The sequence below is a fragment of the Vipera berus genome (assembly GCF_964194415.1).
Source record: "Vipera berus genome assembly, chromosome: 2".
NCBI lineage: Eukaryota > Metazoa > Chordata > Lepidosauria > Squamata > Viperidae > Vipera > Vipera berus.
The window spans coordinates 253,899,023-253,925,918 of NC_138203.1; the positions used below are offsets into that span (position 1 = coordinate 253,899,023).

At 39.2% G+C, this 26,896-nt stretch overlaps 1 protein-coding gene across 1 annotated transcript in view; it reads left to right on the top strand.

The window, feature by feature from the left end:
* Positions 1-26,896, top strand: part of SUCLG2 (succinate-CoA ligase GDP-forming subunit beta) — a 273,548-nt gene that overhangs the window by 65,376 nt on the left and 181,276 nt on the right. The window contains exon 2 of the mRNA XM_081315922.1: positions 21,106-21,247. Within this exon, the coding sequence (XP_081172048.1) occupies positions 21,106-21,247 (142 nt within the window). The remainder of the gene's footprint in view (positions 1-21,105; positions 21,248-26,896) is intronic.

Genomic DNA, 26,896 nt, shown 5'->3' on the forward strand with positions numbered 1-26,896 from the left:
TTCCTTTAAAAGCATCCTACAGGACTTCAGCAGTGCTGCAGTAATAGGAACAGTGGTAGAAGCTTGTGGGTTTTATTTTAAATACTTGGTATGTTTTTACAGTACGTGTACCTGCAGATATTTCCTTCCTAATGTATCTCAGTGCAGTTGCATTGGGCTGCCCTGTGGACAGAATGCTAACCATAAATATGAGGAAAAAACAGACCCAGTTTGGTGTAGTGGTTAAGGCTGAAACAAAGAAAGTGTGAGTTCTGGTTCTGCCTTAGGCATGAAAGCCAGCTGGGGGAGTTTGGGCCAGCCACTCTCACCGTGCCCAGACCACCTCAAGAGAAAATAGAAGAAGGAAGGAATATTACGTAAGTTCGCTGCCTTGAGATATTTATAAAAATAATGAAGGTGGGATTTTAAAAAAACAACAACCCTAAAACACCCAGTTTTAAAAAGGAATGTTGATCAGTGTAAAATGGCTGGGGGTCAAACTGGGCATGAATCCAAGTGTGCATTTAAAAATTATATCCACTTATTCTTGTATTACTATGGGAGTTTTTTATTATTCACTGGGATCAGAGCTTACGGAGAAATGGGGAAATTATCTTTTCCTGGCTACAGTTTATTTTACTTTCAATTTAATTTAGGCACTGCCTGACTCCAAAGGACTCTGATGAAAAGGGCCTTCCCTCAGAAAACCACCACATATATGCACGCTTCCAGATTAGAGTGTTACTGGTAGTCCTCAACTTATGACCACAATTGAGCCCAAAATTTCTCTTGCTAAGCGAGACAATTGTTAAGTGAATTTTGCCCCACGTTACAATCTTTCTTGCCACAGTTGTTAAGTGAATCTACAGTTGTTAAGTTACTAACATGGTTGTTAAGTGAATCTGGCTTCCTCATTGACTTTGCTCACATGACCCTGGGACACAGCAACTGTCATAAATATAATCAGATTGCCAAGCATCTGAATTTTGATCATGTGACCAGAGTGATGCTACACTGGCTGTAAGTGTGAAAAACGATCATAATTCACTTTTTTCAGTGCCATTCTAATTTCAAATGATCACTAAATGATCTTGTAAGTCAAGGACCACCTGAACTTCCTTAAGACTAGTATGACTTTTGTGTGTTTGTGTGGGTATGTCTGTGTTGGGATTGCAGTTGGAAAGAAATAGTCAAAATAAGCTCTCCATCAAGTATAGCTCAATGAAAAACCCTCTCCTCTGTTCTTAAAATCCATTCGTAGATTGACTAGGAGAAAAATAACCTTTGGTTGTTTTTTTCCAAAAAACGAACTAAGACGTTTGTGATATAGTTGATTCTTTTTATTTTCTTGGTTGTCATTTGGAAACAGGATGCATAGATGGTTGAAAGGAAACTGGGTAGTCCACAGCTGAGAGCACATCTTCGCCACGGTGAATGCAGAAGCTACCATATTGGAATTTAGGATTAGAATTTACTGAAAAACATAGAAGAGCAAAGCTTGCTGTTATGTTATTGACTGTTAAGGGACTCTAAAGAGTCACAACAGCTGAAAATTGTTTTCTGTGAAGGAATGTACAGAAATCCACTCATATTCTCATTCTATTGTCATATTCATTTTGCCATATTCTATTCTATTCTATTCTATTCTATTCTATTCTATTCTATTCTATTCTATTCTATTCTATTCTATTCTATTCTATTCTATTCTATTCTATTCTATTCTATTCTATTCCATTCCATTCCATTCCATTCCATACCATACCATACCATACCATACCATACCATAGTATTATACTGTATTATACTATACTGTACTATTGAATCCATTATCAGTTAATGCTTTTTGTAAGTATTAACAGTGTTGGTTACATTGGCATTCAAACCTACTTTTCTTCTCTCCTCCCCCCCCCCACATTTATGAAGCTGAAAACAATAGAAAGAAACCATCAAACCTTTTATGAATTTAAGCTAAAAAAAAACCGCTATGGGATTTTAGGCCCTTACGAAAACCCTCATGACTAGTTGAAGCAAAAAGCAAACAAATGCTAAAGAGAGAAGGCAGATATTTGCCTGTTATTTTTCCAAAGCTCTGTTCCGTTTATGGTCACAATATTTTTACATCTGTGTAAGAAGATCCCAGGTTTTTTTTCCAACCAATGATGATTGATTGAGCAATCATTGAAAGATGAGGGAAGAAGCGAGATTTTTTTATGATAGTTTCAAATTCCTCAAAGACAATTTTTAAACCTAGAAAATTAAGTTTTGGGTTAGTACTGATTATCTGATCACTCATTGTACTGATTTACAATTTTGTTCCTGTGTTGTCCTGAATCACACATAATTTTCTTGTGCAACATGGCATGTTGTTGTTAGTTGCGAAGTCGTGTCCGACCCATCGCAACCCCATGGACAACGTTTCTCCAGGCCTTCCTGTCCTCTACCATCTTCTGGAGTCCATTTAAACTCACACCTACTGCTTCAGTGACTCCATCCAGCCACCTCATTCTCTGTCGTCCCCTTCTTCTATTGCCCTCAACCTTTCCCAGCATTAGGCTCTTCTCCAGTGAGTCCTTCCTTCTCATTAGGTGGCCAAAGTATTTGAGTTTCAACTTCAGGATCTGGCCTTCTAAAGAGCAGTCAGGGTTGATCTCCTCTAGGACTGACCGGTTTGATCGCCTTGCAGTCCAAGGGACTTGCAGGAGCCTTCTCCAGCACCACAGTTCAAAGGCTTCAATTCTTTGGCGCTCAGCCTTTCTTATGGTCCAACTTGTGTGACATGGCATACAAGCTCTAATTGTTAGATTTCCATAACAGAGTAAGTCAAGCCCAAATAATATAGTTTAAATGTCTTGTGTAAACCTGACCTATTAATGTTGGTTCAAAATGCTGGGTTTATACATCATATAGAAGCATTTCTTTGCCCCGTAAACAAACAAACAAAAACAACTGAATAAAAAAGGTAATAGGCTATAGATCATAATCATTGGATGTATATCTTACTTAAGCTTAGTGTGATGTTTTTGCATTGAATTCTTAAAAGTCATTTCCTGTTTTCCCTCCCTTAACTTAGTATTTAATTTGATGCAATATGAAAAGCCTGGTATAACTCAGTTGGACAGATTCTTTTTGTATGACAGAGAATGAAAGATTTTTCATCTTGTTTTCTTCAGCAAGACTTCCTTTCTCCGGTGCTTACAATGTAACTTTTAAACACATATGCATTAGCTCGGTAGAGCTTTTAATACACAGTCAATTTCAAGTGATTTCCAAAGGGTACAGTTAATCAATGGCTGTTGTAAGCAGCGGTAGGGTGCATTAATTTATCTTCATCGGTAGTTCATTTATCACAAGGAGTTTGTGTATTGTGAAAAATCCTGACTGAAAGCCTGTCTTCTTTGAAATTCAGGCTGGAAAGCAAGGGCTTGATGCTCAGAAGTTTTGTTTACGAAAGGGAAATAGCAATAAAGAAAAATGGGTTTGTTTCTCCCTTTCACTTGGTAGTATGTTAGACTTTGTTCATTTCTTAACATTCTTAACGGTCTCAAGAATCGTGGTAAATAATAAAGTAAATCTGTTTCCTTGATTTCCCAGTGAATTTTAACAAGGCATGGGATGCAAATTGTAGAATTATTGGAAAAGTGTATTATCGGTAGTCTCTGGAGTTTAGGTGAAAAAAATAGTAAGATTATATTAATTTAAAAGAATTATTTTATTTCTTTTTGTATTCTGTGATGTGTGAATTCATCATCTACTTTCATTTCATTTCATAATAAAAAAGACCTTAATATCTCCTTGACTAGAATGATGACTGAAAACGGACATTACTAAGCTCATCTTTTACCAAATGCAAACATTTCTGAGTTTTAGGAGGAGAAAGGCTTTGTATAACATTTCTCCTGAGAGATTTGTTGCTTGTTCTCTATAAGTAGTGATAATAGCAGCCCAATAGCAACCCCAGCACAGCCTACTCAAGTCATACTACTAATCAGCAGGCTGATTTAGTAGTCTGAAGGAAGGAAAAAGAAAAGGAGGAATTTTTCATTTTCTCATCTCCCCTGTTATCCCTTATTGCTTGTAAGAGGAAAAAATGGGGCACTAGTTTTACAGAATACAGAATAACAGAGATGGAAGGGACCTTGGAGGTCTTCTAGTCCAACCTCTGGCTCAGGCAGCAAAATTATATATATATTCAGACAAATGGGTGTCCAATCTCTTCTTAAAAACTTCCAGTGAGGGAGCAACCACAACTTCTGGAGGCAGGCTGTTCCACTGATTAATTGTTCTAACTGTCAGGAAGTTGCTCCTTAGTTCTAGGTTGCTTCTCTCCTTGATTAGTTTCCATCCATTGCTTCTTGTCCTGCCTTCAGGTGCTTGGAGAATTGGGGCAGCTCCAAGGTTATTGGAACACTGCTAACGTGTCACCCCTAGTCCTTCTTTTCATTAAACTAGACATACCCAATTCCAGCAACCGTTCCTTATATGTTTTAGACTCCAGTCCTCTAATCATCTTTGTTTCTCTTCTCTGTACTCTTTCCAGAGTTTCAACATCTTTTTTATAATATGGAAACCATTCTATTGCATTCTGGATGCAATATTCCAAGTGTGGTCTTACCAAGGCGGTTTTGGACTGGTGAGCTGACAGAATGGATTTTGGGTATGGACCTAGGGGAGAAGAACTGGGAATTTTTCTCCAGCTACAAAGTAAAATTCAATTGAGACTAATAAAAGTGCAATTATGTTGTGGGATTTTTTTTACAAGCTTCCTTCCCTTCGCCTCTTCAAAAGCAGTATGTTATCTGAGCCCAAGTATAGATTAGTTTGCCAATATTTTTAATATTCCTAGCTTGCTTAGTGAAAACAGCTATGTTCTGTGGAAGTTTTTTTACTTGCTGCAGTTGGGAGGGATGTGAGACAACAGATTAATTTAGATATAACATTTATGGTTTGTTAAAGCGTGGGAATGAGACTTAGCGCCCTCCCCGCTGCCTTTCCCCCCCTTTCTCTTGCCATTCTCCAAGATCTGCTTGTAGAATTTAGCCTTTCATGTTTAATTTAAATTCAAGGGGATTTTTTAATATATTCAAAATAGGGATAGTGGTTTAATCATTGTTTTAATCATTAATGATGATTTAGCTCATCACAGCATTATTTAATTTACAGGGTCATAAACTGTTATTAAAACCAAGGTTATCTGATTTGTATCTAATTAATAGGAAATTAATGTGACAAAGCTGGAACAAAAGTGTAGAAGGAATTGTCAAAGTTGTATGGAGGCTTGCTAAACTGTAATTGAGGATAAAAGTACATAGTCTGAGGATCCAGTCCTTAAAATGCTTGTATAGTAGTACTCTGATCTCTCTCTAAAATACCACACTAAGAAGGAGAAAATATTAATTAAACAGCAAATATGAACTGCATTTGATTCAATATGTTTAAAGTATTTAGTCAAACTAAGCTTTATATTAAATCACCTCTCATAATTCTTTAAGCTCCTTTTGGTGAGTGGTTTGGTTTAGTGGTTAATAGCCAGTTTGATGTAGTGGTGAAGGCACCAGCCTAGAAGCCAGAAGATGGGGAATTCTAGTCTCATGTTATGCATGAAAGCCAGCTAGGTGACTTCTCCCCAAGCCAATCCTCCTCACAGGCATTGTTGTTGTGGGGAAAATAGGAAAAGGAAGGAATGTAAGTATGTTCTGAGATAAGAAATTGTCTGTCTAGTCCTCTATTCGAAGTATGGCTCCCAGCATCTCAACCAAACACCAAAACCCTCATCCTGAAAAAGCTGCCAACTATTAAGCTTGTGTCCCGCGTGACCCAACAAAAGCCATTCTCTTGATTCCTCTTCCATTGAACTGCTGCGGTGGCTCGTTCTGAATGACACTCCACAGACAGCCATTCTATCTTGTTACATGAGAAGAAGTTTAGTCCTATCTTGTTGCATGAGAAGAAGTCCTTCACCTCAGTGGAGATTCCTGCTAATAAGTTCCTTTCCCATTTGCTTCCGTCTTTTATCTTTTTAAAACAAGAAGTAGAGATTATGCAGTTTAGTAGCTCAGTTTCTTTTGTTCAGGGATAATCTTGGCCCAATTAAAAACCTGGGGAATGAATCTGATTAATTCAGCCCACGAATTTCCTATTTTGTCTATGCATGTGAAAGTGAGGAAAAGAAACACATATTTGTAGAAACGATGTTCTGCTATATCCTATATCATACACAAGAAAGCATCTTTCTCGAATGTCACAGCAAAAGAGCTCACATTCTGTTGCGTGTTGCAACAGTATTTTCACTTATCTTGCATTCTGTTTGCCAATGAAGTAATTTTGCATATGCTCTGTAATATCCTTTTTCAGCTGTTGTTATAATGCGGCTGTTTTAGAATGAAGCAACTGAGCTGATGGTTAGAATTTTCAGAGCACATTCTGCAATTAAGCAACCTTCAGGTGCTTAATTAGATCTATAAAGAGAATATAAATACTGCAATTACCCTGAAAATATTTAGGTAATAATATCTGCTATAAAAATCAACTATTATTCAAAGACCTTCGTAAGCAGTGATAATCTCAACAACCTTTATATTTTTTGTAATGTTGACGTGTCTGAAATTTTGCTGTTGTGCAATTTCTCATAGGTGGGATCGTTCCTAACCTTGTGTTCCATAGGCATATCTTGGTTATTTCATTTGTCATTGTTTAGGCATTCTGAAGCTAGGAATAAACTAGTGTGGAAAAGTTTTTGCCATCATGCTTCATTTGCTTTTATGGTGGGAGAAGCCTCTATTCATTTTTGAGAACATGTACATAACTAAAAGGTTCTTAAATTCCTGAGAAAATAGTTGGTCCATTAGCAAGCTCAACATTAGACCTTCTGTTTATCCTAAGACATGTTGCAGTTTTAGATAAACTGTAGCATTGTTTGTCAGGCACCACGTATATATTTTTCTTATGGATTCAGCGAGGTGCAAATGAGAGATAATATATTTGATCTCCCCTTTGTTGGATAACTGTGATGGGTCACTCAAACCACAGCCAACAGGTTTACAAGTTCCACAGGCTGCCTTTGGTGAGCAGTTTCTCTTTGGCTTGTAAAGAGATCAAGTCTCTCAAAGGGTGAGAAGAAAACCTATGGAGACCTTGGGGCCATTGAAAATTAACTTTCAGCTGCTTCATTGATGAGGTTCTTGCATGGAAGAAATAGCCAGCGATTTTAACTATTATAATAATACAGGGAAATAGAAGGTTATCTACTAAGGCTGAATTCAAGGAGGGGTATTTGATGAAAAACCAGATGATGTAAGATAACCATGCTCACTGTAGACCTTTCTATAATAAGGAACCATTGTGAAGGCATATTTGGCATCTAAGTAGATATTAACAGATTTAGTAGAGGCCACTTTATTTTTTCTTTATATTTATTTAAAAACATAATCAGTGGCCTTATTGTTAGGAAGCAATGATGAGCTCATGTTGATTTCTTAATCGGAAATCCCCCATCAGAAAATATTTCTTATCATTAGGAGTATGTCTTCTTGTGACAGTTTGGGCTATACCAAGTATTAATTTTCCACAATTTATGTCTGTAAAGTGATTTGAGGGGCGTGGTTGCTTGGATTATGACAGAAGTGTTAAAGTTAAGTGGGCATCAGGTTTCTTGGTAAAAATGGATTGGAAGGGAGGGAGGGAGGAAGGAAGGAAGGAAGGAAGGAAGGAACAATGAGAGGGAGGGAGGGAAGGAGGAAGGGACAAAGAGGAAAGGAAGGAAGGAAAGGACAATGAGAAGGAGGGAGGGAACGACAATGAGGGAGGGAAGGGACAAAGGGAGGGAAGGAAGAAAGGAAGGAAAGAAAGAGGGGACAATGGGAGATAGGGAGGGAGGGAGAGAGAAAGAGAGGGAGAGATAGAAAGAAAAAGGGAGAAAGAGAGGGAGAGAGAAGGAGAGAGAAATAGGGAGAGAGAGAAAGAGGGAGAGAGAGATTAAATTAGTAACATGGTTGTTAAGTGAATCTGGTTTCCCCACTACCTTTACTTGTCAGAACTTTGCAAAAGGTGATCACATGACCCTGGAACAATGTGACCATCATACATACGAATTGGTTGCCAAGCATCCGATGCTGCAACAGTCATAAGTGAAAAATGGTCAAAAATGGTCACTTTTTTCACTGCCATTGTAACTTTGAACAGTCACTAAGCACACTGTTGTAAGTCAAGGACTACCTTTACTTTATCATTTTTTCCCCTTTTTTTGGTCATCAAGTTTTTGACACCTTGACACTGGTGATACTCGAATGTTGCCATATTCTAAAAGTGGTACAATCACTAAAAAGGTTGAAAAGCCCTGCTATAGAGTCTTCTAAAAGCTTGATTACTTGGAGTTGACTATAAATATAAAGCTTTAAGCAAAGTTTTGCAAACAGAAACCAGTTCCTTTTAACAGCTTATCACCATTGGCTCCAATCATAGTTTTTTTTAAAGAAAGAATAATTTATGGTTGGATTATGTTTTAACTCATATACATCCATAAGGTTCTGCTTACAGTGAACTATCCAGATGTATTCCAAGCAGGATTTATGATGGAGTCCTAGGAAATTTCATCCGTAGTCATAAAAATGGAACCTGAAGGTCCGAGACATAAGTCTTTAATAATTGCTCAAATTAAGAAGCTGAAATGTCTATCTTTAAAGTGGTCCAGAAAGTATGTTACTCTGTGTGTCTTATATCAGGATGGGAGGCTTTTAATACAATTAATTTAGTACAATTAAAATGCTGGTAATTTTTTTATAAGGCTTTAATATTGCATAAAAGCATGATACATGTGCAAAGAACGGCACCGTATTTAACCACCTGAAGGCAGGACAAGAAGCAACGGATGGAAACTAACCAAAGAGAGAAACAACCTAGAACTAAGGAGAAATTTCCTGACAGTTAGAACAATTAACCAGTGGAACAACCTGCCTCCAGAAGTGGTGAATGCTCCAACACTGGAAGTTTTTAAGAAGAGACTGGACAGCCATTTGTCTGAAATGGTATAGGGTTTCCTGCCTGAGCAGGGAGTTGGACTAGATGTCCTGCAAGGTGCCTCCCAACTTTATTGTTGTTGTTGTTAATTTCTGAAATGCAAAATAGTTTAGCAATAATCCATTTTAGACTCTTCTGTTTAACATCAAGCTCCGGGAGATGAAGCGTCGGAGACGGGGCCTAGAGAGCGGTTGGAGATCCAGCCGATCTGAATCCGACCGATTGCGACTAAGAACCCATATTAGGTCTTATCTCGTGGCGATAAGGGTGGCGAGGTCTAATTACTTCGCTACCCTTATCGCGTCCGCAGATAATCGCCCAGCCGCCCTGTTTAGGGTGACCCGCTCCCTCCTTAATCACGAGGTGAGTGAGGAACCCTTGCAGGGGCGCGCCGAGGAGTTTAGTCAACATCTGTTGGACAAAATCGCTCGGATTCGGACCGGTTTGGACTCTGACTGGGCAGAGTCCGACGATCAGGACACGGGTGGTCTTGTCAATGTTATCTGGGAGGAGTTTGATCCTGTAACTCCGGAGGAAGTGGACAGGATTATGGGGAGGCACGGAGATGGCATTGGTCGCGCTGGTGAATGATCTCTGGAGGGCTCGGGACAGGGGATATTCCTCTGTCCTAGTCCTATTAGACCTCTCAGCGGCTTTCGATACCATCAACCATGGTATCTTGCTGCGGCGTCTCAAGGGATTGGGAGTGGGAGGCACGGTTTTTCAGTGGTTCTCCTCCTATCTCCTGGGACGTTCGCAGTCGGTGTTGGCAGGGGGGAAGAGGTCGACCTCGAGGCCTCTCGCTTGTGGAGTCCCTCAGGGGTCGGTCCTCTCGCCTCTCCTGTTCAACATCTACATGAAACCGCTGGGTGAGATCATTCGTGGTTTTGGAGTTGGGTATCATCAGTATGCTGAAGATACCCAGCTTTTCATTTCGACCCAAAACCACCCCAGTGATGCCCTCGACGTGATGTCCCGCTGCCTGGAGGCAGTTCGGGTCTGGATGGGGAGGAACAGGCTTCAACTCAACCCTGACAAGACTGAGTGGCTGTGCGTACCGGCATCTCGGGATATTCAGGATATCCCATCTCTTTCTATGGGGGGTGACTTATTACCCCCCGTAGATAGGGCTCGCAACTTGGGAGTCTTCCTAGATTCACAGCTTTCTTTAGAAGACCATATAGTAGCTGTGACTAGGGGGGCCTTCGCCCAGGTCCGCCTGGTGCGCCAGTTGCGGCCCTATCTAGACTGAGATGCCTTACGTACGTGACCTCTCGTTTTGACTACTGCAATGCTCTCTACATGGGGCTGCCCTTGAAGACCACTCGGAGGCTCCAACTGGTACAGAATGCAGCCGCGAGAGTTGTGTTGGGAGTTTCCCGATACTCCCATGTTACACCTCTGCTCCGCGAGCTGCATTGGCTTCCAGTTGTCTTCCGGGTGAGATTCAAGGTGCTGGTAATGACCTACAAAGCCCTACATGGCATGGGTCTGGAATACCTTAGGGAGCACCTGCGGCCGGCATCAACTTCCCTCCGCCCAGTGCGCTCCCACAGAGAGGGTCTCCTCAGGGTGCCACCGGTCAAAGAATGCCAACTGGTGGCCCCCAGGGGGAGGGCGTTCTCTGTGGGCGCGCCGGATTTATGGAACCATCTTCCGGTTGAGCTCCGGATGGCGCCCTACCTCCGCTCCTTCCGGCGCGATCTAAAGACTTACCTCTTCGAACAAGCTGGCCTGGCCTGATGGGATGGGGTTGGGTTTTATTAATGTGTTTTAACTTTTCTTATTGTGTTTTAACTTATTGTAAGAGTTGTGGACATTCTGTTTAATCTCTTTTAATTTTTGTATTTTGTCTTTTAACATGCATTGCCCTGTTCACCGCCCTGAGTCCTTCGGGAGAAGGGCAGTATACAAATAAAATTATTATTATTAATAATAATAATAATAATAATAATAATAATAATAATAATAATAATAATAATAATAATAATAATAATAATAATAATAATAATAATAATAATAATAATAATAATGATTATAAATAATTTTGGTTTAAATGTTTTGTTTCAAATGGGGGTGTTCCAGCCATCATGATGAACAGCACATTAGTTGTAAAAGAAGTTAGTCCATTCCTTTATAACAAGGATACCTTTCACAAGAAGCATAATGTAATTTAAAAATTTCTTTTTTTTTTTTTATTGAAAAGTTTTAAAATACAGTTTTCCCTTAAAAAACCCCCCTTCCCCCTCCCTGCTCCCCCCCTACCTCCCCCCAACCTCCCTCCCTGCCCCCCTCCCTCCACCCTCCCCCTCCCCCCCGACTTCCCAGAGCTAAATACAAGGTATATATATAAAAAGCAATCATAAACAATCATATACTAACAACTATAAGTTCTAAAATCCATCACTCTCTAGCTTATATAGGAAAAGACACACCTTAACAATATTAAATATATATAAAAAACTAGAATAAAAAAAAAAAGAAAAAAAAACACGAAAGAAGACTTATTCAAATGCTACGTAAAACTTCTTAACCCTATACTTGTTCTGGATAAACTCAATCCATTTTCTCCATTCCATAATATAGCGTTCTTGCGAATGATCTTTCAAATAAGCCGAAATCTTCGCCATCTCTGCCAGGTCGGAAACCTTTAAAGTCCACTCTTCTATGGTCGGCAGTTCCTCTTTCTTCCAATATTGGCCTATCAAAAGTCTTGCCGCCGTAATTAAGTTCAACATCAGCTTAGTGTCCACAACTGTAGCGTCTGCAATTATTCCCAACAAAAAAAGTTGCGGACAAAACTTTATCCTCTGTTTAAAAATCTTCTGCATATTCCACCAGACTTTTATCCAAAAAGCCTTAACCTTTTTACAAGTCCACCATATGTGGAAATACGTTGCATCTTCATCACCACACCTCCAACACTTAGGCTGATAATTCGGATACATACTTGCAAGCTTTTTAGGATCTAGATGCCATCTATAAAACATTTTGTAAAAGTTCTTTCTTAAATTTTGAGCTTGTGTAAATTTTACGTTCCTCACCCAAATCTTTTCCCACATGTCCATTGTAATAACTTCCTGGATATTTTGGGCCCACTTTATCATACAGTCCTTAACAAGCTCTGTTTCCGAGTCAATCTCTATCAATGCAAGGTATATCCGTTTAATATGTGCTGACCCCTGATTTCTAATCTGCTTAGTCAAATTTCCATCAGTCATTGTAAATCCATTTTTCTGGTCTTCTTTCCACCTGGCCTGTAGTTGAATATATTGAAACCAAGATTGAACAACCTTCTCTTCTCGCAAGAGGCTATATGATTTCAAACACCAAACATTCCTTTCCAGGCTTAAAATTTCCTTGTACGTAGTCACATCATGTTTGAAACCAGCATGTATATTTTCTATTGCGTGTTTTGGAATTGCCCACAATGGTATCTTGCTGCTTAGCTTATGTCTATACTTCTTCCAAACTCTCAGCAATGCCTGTCTTAAAATATGCATCCTAAACACAGTATCTACCTTCTTATCATACAACAAATATGCATGCCAGCCAAACAACAAATCATGGCCCTCAAGATTTAATAACCTCAATTGCGTCAAATTAATCCAATCACTTATTCCTACTAATGCAGCAGCTTCATAATATAATTTAAGATTAGGCAGTTTAAGGCCACCTCTCTCACGAGTATCCTGCATAATCTTAAGTTTAACTCGTGGCTTTTTCCCTGCCCACACAAATTTATTGATACCTCGCTGCCATTCCTCCAAATTAGAGTCTTTCTTAAGAATCGGTATCATTTGAAACAAGAATAAAAATTTGGGCAGGACATTCATTTTCACTGCTGCAATCCGTCCCAGCAAAGACAATTGCAATTTTTGCCAACTCTCCAATTCCTTTTGAATTTTCCCCCATAGTTTTTCATAGTTATTTTTATATAGCTTTGTATTGGAGGGCGACAAAATCACCCCCAGATATTTAACCCTTTTAACAATCTCAAATCCAGTTAATCCTTCTAAGAGAGCCTTCTGTGAAACTGTCATATTTCTAGCCAAAATTTTAGTTTTCTGTATATTTACTTTAAATCCAGAAACCTTCCCATATTGTGTTATTATCTCCATCAGGTCCACAACAGAGTTCTCTGGCTGGGTCACTGTAACAACCAGATCATCTGCAAATGCTCTCAATCTATAGTCCTGATCCCCAACTTGTATCCCTTTAATTTTTTCCGAGTTCCGAATCTTAACCAATAGTATCTCTAATGTTAACACAAATAACAAGGGCGATAACGGACAGCCTTGCCTTGTGCCCTTCTCAATATTACATGCTACTGTCAGGCTATTGTTGACTATGATTCGGGCAGTTTGTTTTTGATATAATGCCCTAATCGGCTGTAAAAATTTTTCCCCAAAATCCATTTTATCTAGAACTTTCAACAAGAATTGCCAATTCAATTGATCAAAAGCCTTTTCAGCATCTAAAAAAATTAGCGCTGCAGAGATCTGGTTGTGCCTTTCCAAAAACTCTAACACATCAACTATATGTCTCACATTATTTTTCATTTGCCTACCACTAATAAACCCCGTTTGATCCCCATGAATCACCTGTTGCAGAACCCTCATCAGTCTATTAGCCAAAACCTTAGCAAATATCTTATAATCTGTATTTAAAAGCGATATCGGTCTGTAATTTTTAACTAAAGTAGCATCCTGGTCTTCCTTCGGAATCAAAGAGATAAAAGCTGTTCTCCAAGACGGAGGCACCTTTCCCCCCCTCTGGATTGTCTGGAACAGTTCCTTTAACGGTTTTATCATCTCTAATTGTAAGTTTTTATAATAGGCCGCAGTCAAGCCATCCGTGCCTGGTGCTTTATCCACCTTCAGTTCCTTAATAGCTCTAAAAATTTCTTCTTCTGTAATCAGTTGATTAATCCCCTCTTTTTGTACTTGCGTAAGAACCGGGATGCTAGCCTTCTCCAAATACTTATCAATATCTTTTGCATTAATGTCCTCTTTAGTATATAATTTCGAGTAAAAATCCACAAAGGCATCCTTAATAAGATTCTGTTGATACACAACCCTTCCTTTATACTCAATCTTATCTATATTAGATGCCCTTTGTTTTTTCCTCAGTCTATAAGCTAACCATCTGCCTGGTTTATTAGCATTGCAGAAAGTATTATGCCTAGCAAACCGCAGATTGGTCGCCACTTGGTCAGCCATTAATTTATCAAATTGTCCTCTTAACAATCTAATAGCCTCCTTGATCTTCACATCCTCTGGGTTCAAAATCAAAGCCTTTTCTTTTTCCTTTATTTCATTCTCCAGTTCTTTCCTTCTAGTTTCCACTGCACGTCTATGTCTATTATTCATATATATCAACACTCCTCTCATGTAGGCCTTGCTAGCATCCCAAACCATATCCATAGAGGTACCCTTATTCATATTAATCTCAAAAAAATCCTTCATCCGCTGTTTGCATTCTTCCACATTTCTCTGATTTCTAAACAAATTCTCATTTACGCGCCATGAGCGCCTATCTCCTTTTTCCTTATCAATCTCCAACCACACTGGGCTGTGATCAGAGATAATTCTTGCGCAGATCTTCACCTTTTTAGTTCTCAAAAGAAAATCATTAGTCAACAAAATAAAGTCAATCCTCGAAAAAGATTGGTGTCTATCAGAATAAAAAGTATAATCCTTCTCCTGCAGATGTCTCTCACGCCAAATATCTCGCAATTCCAGGTCATCCTTCATTTCAAAAAAAGATTTAGGCAGTCTAGCGTGACTTGGAATGCGCTTAAAGGCTCCAGCCTTATCCAACTGTACATCCATAACTCCGTTCCAGTCCCCCATAAAAATAAAGGATTTATAATCCAACTGGGTAAGCTTTGTATGAAGTAAACTAAAAAAGTCAGCTTGTTGTTGATTCGGTGCATATAATCCAACTAAAAGCGTCTTTTTACCTGCTAACAACAGCTCAATCATAACATATCTTCCATGCTTATCTGCTTCGATTAGATCCGCTGTTAAGGCACTTTTAACATAAACAACCACTCCATTTTTCTTATTCTCTGCAGAAGCAACAAATTGCGTACCCAGCTTCGAGTTCAATAAGTACTTTTGATCCAAAACTCTAATATGCGTTTCTTGCAGGCATATAACATCTATCTTAAATTGTTTTAAATATTGAAAAACTTTCTTCCTCTTCTGCGGTGAATTTAGTCCATTAACATTCCAGGTTAAAAATTTAGTTGCCATGTATATCCTCGAAAAGCTCTTGGACCACAGCTTTGATAGGACTAACTTCCTTAGGCCGTGCTCCTCCCACAGCTTGGCTATGAATGCGTTGTGAAGAATCTGAAGGCTTTTGCTGATCTTGTTCTTTTATTTTCTTTGCTCGTTTTAAAGCAGCACGTGTCACTCTTTGCTCTCTAGGATCATCCAAAGAAATTGTAGCTTGATCTCCTCCAGCACCAGTTTCCTCTGTTTCCTCCTCTTGTTGTTCTTCTTCTCCAGATCCCTTTCCAGCTTCCAGAAGCGTTAATGGGGTTGCTTTTAAGACATTATTGTAGAAATCACGCGCTTGCTTCACAGTAATCAGCCTGTACCTTTTACCTTCATACATCACCATCAGCCCATCTGGAATCTCCCATCTGAACCTTATATCTCTTTGCTTAAGCTCTTGCACAAGAAATGTATAGTCCTTTCTTCCCCTTAAAATCCTTGGAGGAATCTCCTTTAAAACCAAGACTTCTTGTTCAGCAATCACGACCTTAGCATCATAGGCAGCTTGTATAACTTGATCTCTAATTTCTCTTTTTGCAAAATAAACCACCACATCTCTAGGCAATTTTCTCTGTCTAGCAATCAATGAATTCACCCGAAACACTTTGTCCATAGCTGCTCTTATTTCAGATGCTGGCTGGTTCAATACCCCTTCGAGAGCCTCAGAGATCAGCTGCTTTAAATCTTCTTTAACATTCTCTTTTAAACCTCTGATTCTGACAGCAAACTGCATCTGGTAATATTGGGTAAGGCTTAACTCCCTTTCCAATTTGCCTCTTACATTTTCATTCTCGCGTGCTTTTACTTCTAATATAGCATTCCTTTGAGCCAAATCATCCACTTTTTCATCTAAATCTTCCACACATTCCGCCACTTTATGCACTGAAGTCAAAATGTCTACCCTCATCACGCTATACTTCTGTTCCATCCTCTCTTCCATTCTTTCCTCGAATTTCTCCAATTTCTCCTCCATCTGTGCAAATTTATCAGCAATTGATTGATTAATTGAGTCCAAAAGTACCTGGGCATGTTTATCCAGAGCATCTCGCAAATCCTTCGATGTCAGCACTTCAGGAGGGTGCAACGCCTGTAGTGATGATTGTTGCACCGGCGAGGATCCTCCACTCCGGAGAGTTTTAGAGGGAGGTTTAGCCGCCATCTTTTAATTCTCAATTATGACACACTTTTAATTAAAGTTTAAAAAGTCCAACAAGTTCGAGAGTATAATAAAATAATCCTCTTCACCTTTTTCCCTCTTGCACCGCTCTGCCTGCTCCTTTAAATCATAGTCCTTTCTTCAGGCAGGGATGGTTCGCAGACGCCTGGCTCTGCTCCAAAAAAATCGGAGCAGAGACGACGGCCAGCTGGGAGCAACCCAGGCTTCGGGGGAGTTCGATCCTTCAGCCGCCCAAGCTCCAAGCTCAGGCGGCCTCGGAGAACTCTACCCCTACCTGGGGCCTCACCCCCTCCTCTTCTCCCGAGGAGGGGGCTTCAATTTCGCCCGAACAGCTGATCGGCGCTGTTTCGGGCGAAAAAACAAACAGCTGAGCCGCGGGCAGCCAGGGGAGGCTGTCTTCGGCGCTGCGCCGCCACCGGAAGTCCGTAATTTAAAAATTTCTAATTAGTGCTGCAGTTCTTTAGGTCTTATTGTCATTTGCTTTCACTTACTTGATTGTCAGAAGTTCATGGTAGTAGAACTGATGCCAGGGTTTATAGTTAATTATAATTCTTTTCAGATTCTGTATTTTTAAATTCACCTTCTTGCTAAAGTTTGTCACCACAAAATCAGTACTCACAATGCTTTTGCAGTCATTTAAAGCGATAAAAAAATTGAATTGTCCAATGTGACATTCCCTACAGAGTTTCAGTATTTGCTAATCCAGTGTTAATGGCAATTTTATAGAATATAAACTATTTTATAGAATATAAACTATAAAAATTCCACTGCAGTTCAAATGAGAAAAATGTGATTATTTTATTATTTCATTACATTTTCATGGTCATTTCCAATGGTGGGATTCAGCAGGTTCACACCAGTTCGGCAGAACCGGTAGCTAATTTTTTGTTGCCCAGGCCCAGAATAGATTTCCGGAAATGGCATCCACACAGGTTGTTCACATATTTGAATCCCACCACTGGTAATTTCTGTATTAATGTAGTTGTAGAACGGCATACCCTACCAAGGATTCAGAGTGATGCCAAATTTCATTGGAAATAATAGTATTTCATGGTGGAAGTACAAATATTATTGCAACCTAATAAAGAACTTGGTATTGACATTTTTGTGATTCAGAAATGTAGAAAAAGAAATTTGGTAATATTCAATGAATAATATTTGGTAATATTCAATGAACTTTATTTAAATGCACAGTTGGAAGAAGGCTGGTATTATATATATATATATACAGGTATCCCCCCTTCATGGATTACTGCCTTGTCGTGGCGAAGGGGCTTGCGTAATTCAATGAAGCTATGAGCTATGCCGTGCAGGGCCACCCAAGACGGACAGGTCATAGCAGAGAGTTCTGACAAAACGTGATCCACTGGAGAAGGAAATGGCAAACCACTCCAGTATCTTTGCCATGAAAACCCTATGGACAGTACCAAAAGGCAAAACGATATGATGCTGGAAGATGAGCCCCTCAGGTCGGAAGGTGTCCAATATGCTACTGGGGAAGAGCAGAGGGCTAGTACTAGTAGCGCCAGAAAGAATGAAGCGACTGGGCCAAAGCCGAAAGGACGCTCAGCTGTGGATATGTCTGGTGGTGAAAGGAAAGTCCGATGCTGTAAAGATTTTTTCTCCATAGGAACCTGGAATGTAAGATCCATGAATCAAGGAAAACTGGACGTGGTCAAACAAGAGATGACAAGACTGAACATTGACATCTTAGGTATCAGCGAACTAAAATGGACAGGAATGGGTGAATTTAATTCAGATGACCATCAGGTATACTACTGTGGGCAAGAATCCTTCAGAAGAAATGGAGTAGCCTTCATAGTCAATAAAAGAGTAGGAAAAGCAATACTGGGATACAATCCTCAAAATGACAGAATGATCTCAGTTCGAATCCAAGGCAAACCATTCAATATCACAGTAGTCCAGGTCTATGCCCCAACCACCAGTGCTGAAGAGGATGAAATTGACCAGTTCTATGAAGCACTACAGCACCTTATAGAACTAACACCAAAAAATGATGTTCTTATCATCATGGGGGATTGGAATGCTAAAGTAGGAAGCCAAAAGATAACTGGAATAACAGGCAAGTTTGGCCTTGGAGTGCAAAATGAAGCAGGGCACAGGCTGATAGAATTCTGTCAAGAGAATACAATGGTCATAGCAAACACTCTTTTCCAACAACCCAAGAGACGGCTCTACACATGGACATCACCAGATGGTCAACACAGAAATCAGATTGACTATATGCTCTGCAGCCAAAGATGGAGAAGCTCTATACAGTCAGTAAAAACAAGACCAGGAGCTGACTGTGGCTCAGACCATGAGCTTCTCCTTGCAAAGTTTAGGCTTAAACTGAAGAAAGTAGGGAAAAGCACTAGGCCACTCAGGTATGAATTAAATCATATCCCTGTTGAATATACAGTAGAGGTGACAAATAGATTTAAGGAATTAGATCTGATAGACAGAGTGCCTGAAGAACTATGGACAGAGGTTCGCGACATTGTACAACAGGTAGCAACCAAAACCATCCCAAAGAAAAAGAAATGCAAGAAAGCAAAATGGCTGTCTGAGGAAGCTTTGCAAATAGCTGAGGAAAGGAGGGAAGCGAAAGGCAAGGGAGAAAAAGAAAGATACACCCAATTGAATGCAAAATTCCAGAGAATAGCTAGAAGAGATAAGAATGCCTTCTTAAATGAACAGTGCAAAGAAATAGAAGAAAATAATAGAATAGGGAGGACCAGAGATCTTTTCAAGAAAATTGGAGAAATGAAGGGAACGTTTAATGCAAAAATGGGCATGATAAAGGACCAAAATGGCAGGGACCTAACAGAGGCAGAAGAGATTAAGAAAAGGTGGCAAAATTACACAGAAGAACTATACAAGAATGAGCTTAACGTCCCTGATAATCACAATGAGGTGGTCACTGACCTCGAGCCAGACATCCTAGAATGTGAAGTGAAGTGGGCCTTAGAAAAGCTGAGCAACAACAAAGCTAGTGGAAGTGACAGTATTCCAGCTGAGCTATTCAAAATCTTAAAAGACAATGCAGTAAAAGTGCTACACTCAATTTGCCAGCAAATTTGGAAAACTCAACAATGGCCACAGGATTGGAAAAGATCAGTTTACATTCCAATTCCAAAGAAAGGCAGTGCCAAAGAATGTTCAAACTATCGCACCATTGCACTCATTTCTCATGCTAGTAAAGTCATGCTTAAAATCCTACAAGCTAGACTTCAGCAGTATGTGGATCGAGAACTACCAGAAGTGCAGGCAGGATTTCGAAGAGGCAGAGGAACTAGAGATCAAATTGCCAACATACGCTGGATCATGGAGAAAGCTAGGGAGTTCCAGAAAAACATCTACTTCTGCTTCATTGACTATGCTAAAGCCTTTGATTGTGTGGATCATAACAAACTGTGGCAAGTTCTTAAAGAGATGGGAGTACCAGACCATCTTATTTGTCTCTTGAGAAACCTATATGCGGGTCAAGAAGCAACAGTGAGAACGGGACACGGAACCACTGATTGGTTCAAAATTGGGAAAGGAGTCCGGCAAGGCTGTATACTGTCGCCCTGCCTATTTAACTTATATGCAGAGCACATCATGAGAAAGGCAGGGCTAGATGAATCAAAAGTTGGAATTAAGATTGCCGGAAGAAATATCAACAACCTAAGATACGCAGATGATACCACTCTAATAGCAGAAAGTGAAGAAGAACTAAAGAGCCTCTTGTTGCAGGTGAAGAAGGAGAGTGCAAAACTTGGGTTGAAACTTAACATTAAGAAAACCAAGATCATGGCATCTGGCCCTCTCAATTCCTGGCAAATAGATGGGGAAGAAATGGAGGTAGTGACAGATTTTATTTTCCTGGGCTCCAAGATCACTGCAGATGGGGACTGTAGCCAAGAAATTAAAAGACGCTTGCTCCTGGGGAGGAAAGCCATGGCAAATCTAGACAGCACACTAAAAAGCAGAGACATCACCCTGTCAACAAAAGTGCGTATAGTCAAGGCTATGGTCTTCCCAGTTGCAACGTATGGCAGTGAAAGTTGGACCATAAGAAAGGCTGAGCGCCAAAGAATTGAGGCCTTTGAACTGTGGTGCTGGAGAAGACTCCTGCGAGTCCCTTGGACCGCAAGGCGATCAAACCGGTCAGTCCTAGAGGAGATCAATCCTGACTGCTCTTTAGAAGGCCAGATCCTGAAGCTAAAACTCAAGTACTTTGGCCACCTAATGAGGAGGAAGGACTCACTGGAGAAGAGCCTAATGCTGGGAAAGATCGAGGGCAATAGAAGAAGGGGACGACAGAGAATGAGGTGGCTGGATGGAGTCACTGAAGCAGTAGGCGTGAGCTTAAATGGACTCCAGAAGATGGTAGAGGACAGGAAGGCCTGGAGGAATGTTGTCCATAGGGTCGCGATGGGTCGGACACGACTTCGCAGCTAACAACAACATACAGGTATCATTTTAATTTCTTTTCAGATTTTATGTTTTTGTGTACAGATTCAAGATAGTGCATTTCCTGCAAAATAAGAAATATTTTTTTCAGCTGGGATTATCTCTAGTTGCAATAAGTCTTGATAGCAGAGTTGACCATTACTTAATTGTTTATAATGAATATTTTTCTCTTTCTCTATTTCATGCTTTTAGGGTATTCAGTTAACTCCTAGACGATGGCTAAACCTGCAAGAATACCAGAGTAAGAAATTGATGGCTGATCATGGGGTCACAGTTCAGAAATTCTTTGTGGTTGACACTGCAAATGATGCTATTGAAGCTGCTAAAAGATTAAGTAAGTTGACTAATCATAGAATTAAGCTCTCAATGGCTATTAACCAGCCTGAAAATTAATTTACACTGCAGTAAATAAATATGCATAGTTATTGTGATCTTCAAAGCTGGAACAACTTTTATTTTGGAGAGTAGAAATGTGTGAAGAAAGTGAACATGTTTTCATTTTTGGATTTTTATCCCTTACGGTCTAGAGATTCTGAATGGTTACAGTAAATGTATGATAACTGTTTCTATAATATTGTAGCTACTACGACTTTCTAGGATTTAATTTCATTTCTTTGAAACGTTTTGTATAGTAATGTCAAGCACAGGAAATCCGGTTCCGTGGAGAGAGGTTTTTCCGCAGACGGCGGGTGTGTGGTTTTGGGTGCTGCCTGCATCCCACCAATGGGACTTTGCTTGTTTATGCAGACCGGTTGCTGGTCCACGGACCGGGAATTGGGGGCCCCTGCTGTACACTAAAGGTTTTATAGGTGATGACTAGCATCTTGAATTGCACCTGGAAACTTCCTGGGAATCAGTGCAACTGACAGAGCAGCAAAGTTGTATAACAAGAAATACTCTAAACTGCATGTGCTGCTCCATTCTGTACCATCTACAGCTTTTGAATGTTCTTCAAAAGGCAGCCCTGTTGTGAAGTACAATATAGTAATCCAGCTAGGAGCTGATCAGTATTCAACATTGACTACTGTATAAAGAAAACAAAACAAAACAATAAATGGTAGATAAAGAATTACATAGAAGCTCAGCTATAATGATATGTGTGTGTGTGTGTGTGTGTGTGTGTGTGTGTGTAGGTAATCCTTGACTTACAACAATTCATTTAGTGACCATTAGAAATTACAACAGCAATGAAAAAAGTGATTTGTGGCCATTTTTCACACTTATGACCATTGTAGTATCCCCAATTCAGATGCTTGGCAACTGACTCATATTTATGACAGTTGCAGTATTCCCGGATCCTGTGATCAACTTCTGCGAGCTTCTGACAAGCAAAATCAATGGGGAAGCCAGATTCACTTAACAACTGTGATACTAGCTTGACAACTGCTGTGATTCACTTGACAACTATGGCAAGAATGTTCGTAAAATGGGACAAAATTCACTTAACAAATCTCTCACTTAGCAACAGAAACTTTGGGCTCAATTGTGGCCATAGGTCGAGGCCTACCTATATTTTTAAGCATCCACATATGTAAACACACTCGTATGTATTATTTAATATATGTGCCTGTGCACACACAAATACACACAAATTGTCCAGGGTGAGAACAACAGCAAAAAGCAATTGCAAAGAAGGAGGTTAAATGACTTCTCTCATGTGATTGTCTGACTTCTTATTTTAAAGTAAAAATCAAAGAGTCAGCTATACCATTTGCATTTAATGTAATGTAGTTTGACACGTTACGCGTGCTTGACTGTGAGAAATAGAAATTCTAAATTAGTGATCTGGGTTCTCATATACAAACTTGCTCTTCCGTATCTGAAAGTTGTTTTACTAGTCATTCTTCAAATTACCGTGATAAAAGGTAAAATAATATCATATGTGCCACTTCAGCAGATAAAATGAGAATGCTCTTGTGTGAGGCTCTGAACCTTACATGCTTAATCTCTCCCTTTTCTTCTCTCATCAGTTCCCTTTAATGACTGCTGAGCTCAGAAAAAGCTCTTGTAGCGAACCCACTGATTGCTTTCAACATGAGATATGATACAACTTAATAAGTAACGGAGTTATAAATAGGACAGCAAAGAAAACCAATCATATATACCTATTATAGTTAAAAAAAGGTGAATCTGTGGATTGAGTAATGTTCCTACAGCTTGACATTTCATGGTTTATTAATGATATTGTCATTGATTATGGTTATGATTACAAGAAAAAGCAAGTGTATATATACACACACATACACATAAACACACACACACAATATACATGTTGCTTTAGAGAAAAAAAGTAGGGAATATATGGCGCATAATGGGTCTAAAGAAGTTCAGTGTGGAATATGCGGCAGTTCACATAAGGGATAGGTGAGCACAATTTTGACCTGTCTTGTCTTTATGAGGTCAGACCCTCATAATTCCCCTATTATCTGTTCTGCTTTCATGGGATAGTTGGGGCTGCAACTAAGGCAGTGTGGGATCTTCAAGCCTTTCTTTCAAGATGCTGTACCAATAATCCTCACCCACAGCTGGGACAGGACAAGAACTTCCTTTGCTAAGCAAAGCGGTCATTAAGTGACTTGCTCCCGATGTTATGAACATTTAGCCACGATGGTTAAGCAAATCTGGCTTCCCCCACTGACTTGCTTGTCAGAAGGCCCTTGGGAAGGTTGCAAATGGTGATCACGTGACCTTGGGATTCTGCAAATGATTCTGCTGGTTTTGCCAAGGACCCAAATTTTTATCATATGACCATGGGGTTGCTGCAACCAGTTGTAAGCACTTTTTTCAATGAATCAACATTTTTTTACACCTTATTTCTAAAAGTGACTTACAACCACTTTTTGAAAAAAGGTTCAGATTCTGCACTGAACTTCTTCAGACCATTACGAACCATCATTTCCCTACTTCTTTTTTCTCTAAAGCAACGTGTATATTGTATATGTGTGTGTATATATACACTTGTCCACTCTTGTAATCATAACCATAATTGATGACTATCATTAATAAACCAGGAAATGTCAAATGGTATAACTTTGAATAGTCATTAGACAAATAGTCCTAAGTTGAAGACTACTAGTATTTCACTCATAACTATTAACTTTCAAGTCAAAATTAGTAAATCATACGAAAGTGGAAATAAATGTGCTAATTCATTGATTGATTTAAACTGTTTCATGTATTTCATTTCTGAATGCACATCCCGTGAGATTATTGTTCATATTATTTTAACATAATCAAATACACAATAGATTAATTGTTTATTATTCTTCACTTTTTACTGATTACTTTTGTCCCACTGTAATGCCATAAGCAATACAGTGTTATGCGAATAACTGCCACCACTGATCTTCATCAACCCTTGAAGTTTGAATGAAATTTGATATATTCTCTATTATACATGTTACAAAGTCATCTGGATTGTACTTGCAAAAAATTACAAGTGTAGCTCACAGTTTCTAGCTTTCAGAAGTGAAAGAGGCAAATTCTAAAGTAAAGAAGTCACAGAAAAGTAAAATAAAGAACTCACAGAAATGGAGTGGTAACAATATTCATGAATACTGTAGAAAGAGATGATAAGAAATATTTAGGATATTTCTTTGTAGTATTAAGTCAGGAGTTACCAGCTCTCAGGATGAAGTGGTGGATGCTAACTACAATACCGATGCAGATATAGTTAAAATTTATTGAATAGTGTTCAGTATATTCAATATAGTTTGAATTAACTGAAAGGATGGAAGGGTTTGCATTCTATAGGCCAAAATGAGTTTTCCCCCATCAACTTAAATTTAATAGTTTATTTTTAATAAACAAACATATGTAATACCCCTCCTCCTATTTTCCCTCAACAACAACCCTGTGAGGTAAAATGGGCTGAGAGAGAGTGACTGGCCCCAAGTCACCCAGCCAGCTTTCATGCTTAAGGCGGGACTAGAATTCACTGTTTCCTGATTTTTAGCCTGATGCCTTAAAGCCAGTTAATAGATTAAATATATTTGCACTAACAAAATCTTTCCAATCCATCAACCTATGGCAAGCTTTGCATTATTTATGCCCTGTATCTTGTTATTATCTTTTTCCTGTACTGCTTTTTACTCTTGACAATACAGACTTCAGGAGCCTTTGTTAATTCAGATGAGAAAAAGTCACATTGTCACTGGATCCCGAAAGGTTTACTTCAGATATATGCTTTCCAGTCTTTTCAGTTGAAGAGATGGGATGTGTATTCTGGTTTTATCTTTATTCTTGAATGTTCATGTTCCCCTCATATTTTAATGTTTCCTTTTCTCCAAGTCTTTATTTTTATTATATTCTTATCAAGTAGCCAGTCCTTAACTTCTCATGTTGGTTTAGTCACACAATTGTAAAACACTTCTGTTGAAAACTTCCATCTGTTTGCTGGATAATAATTGGATAGTAAATAAATAATAATAATTACACTTTAGCTAGTCACTAAAGTCGGGGACAGAATTACCCTGATCTGATTAATAGATTTCTTAATTAATGATTTCCCTGGAAATGCCAAAAAGTCACTAAAAGTATAAAATGGGAAAGAAATAAAATTATTTATAAAGAACTTTAATGGGACTATTAAAGATGAAGCATAACAGATGCTTAGACAATTAAGTAAAGTCGTGTTATTAAAACTTGTCTCCAAAGGGAGGTTAGTAAAACATTAAACTCAGGATTCTTTGGTTTGAACAATTCTCTGATGAAGTTAATGTACAAAAAGTATTGCTGAAGAATCAGTATTAAGCAATTTTATATTCCAAGTCAAGAGGCTACAAAAAAACCCCACTTGATGTAGAGTCTTGAAAGTTATCCATTATGGTTGCTGTTCTTAATGATAGGGGTCAGAAAAAAAACAGGAATTGTACCTTTTTGTATCTATTTTTAATGTGGAATAATGAACCAAGGTATTTGAAGACCTACTTCAGAAAGTATTCTGAGAACAATCAGAATGAATTGTGAGCATTTTCATGGATTTTATTGTTAGATATAAAACAAAGAGAGAAAACAGATGGGATGAATGCAATAATCTAAAAATATCAGCATCAGTTATCAGTTTATGTTTCATTGAATCAGAATAAACACAACAACATTTGTTAGTTGAATGTGCTTTCAGAATTGCTAAGTTTAGGTAGCTGTTTTCTGCAAACAGAACAGGATCCATTTTTCACTTCATTTTGCTGAGCCCAGCCCTTTCTCTGACTAGGCCTGCCTTCAGATATTTCCTTGTAGCATGGAAACATATTACAAATTCTCTTTTTCCTAGTCCCTCTTCTTGAAATTTATATGGAGCTTCTTTGTGAGTGAAAGATAAATTTTAGGGTGTTTTTTTTTTAAAAACAAACCCAAATACTAGCACACTTTCAATGAAGAAAACATTAATGTACTGTATTGATCAATACTGGAGGCAAAGACAATTAAAAAAAAACACGGGGGGAGGCTGACAAGCCCTCTTTGTAGATGTTGCAGATTATGGGTACAGAAGCAAGATATTTGATTGAATATAGCACATCATCTGTCCATGTGAGGTCATGAGGCGAGTAGGGCATAACTATGAGATCATAGGGGGTTTGAAAGAAAGAACTCAATTCCTCTCTAGGGAATGCTATATCTGTCCCTGTTTTCCAAACTTCTCTTAGCCTCCTAGTATTTTCCCAGCCTCTGTTCCTCTGTCCTAGTCCTTTTAGATCTCTCAGCGGCTTTCGATACCATCGACCATGGTATCCTACTGCGGCGTCTCAGTGGGTTGGGAGTGGGAGGCACCGTTTTACGGTGGTTCTCCTCCTACCTCCTGGGCCGCTCGCAGTCGGTGTTAACGGGAGGGCAGAGGTCCGCCCCGAGGTCTCTCGTTTGTGGAGTCCCTCAGGGGTCGGTCCTCTCTCCCCTCCTGTTCAACATCTACATGAAACCGCTGGGCGAGCTCATTCTTGGTTTCGGGGTGGGGTATCATCAGTACCCTGATGATACCCAACTTTTT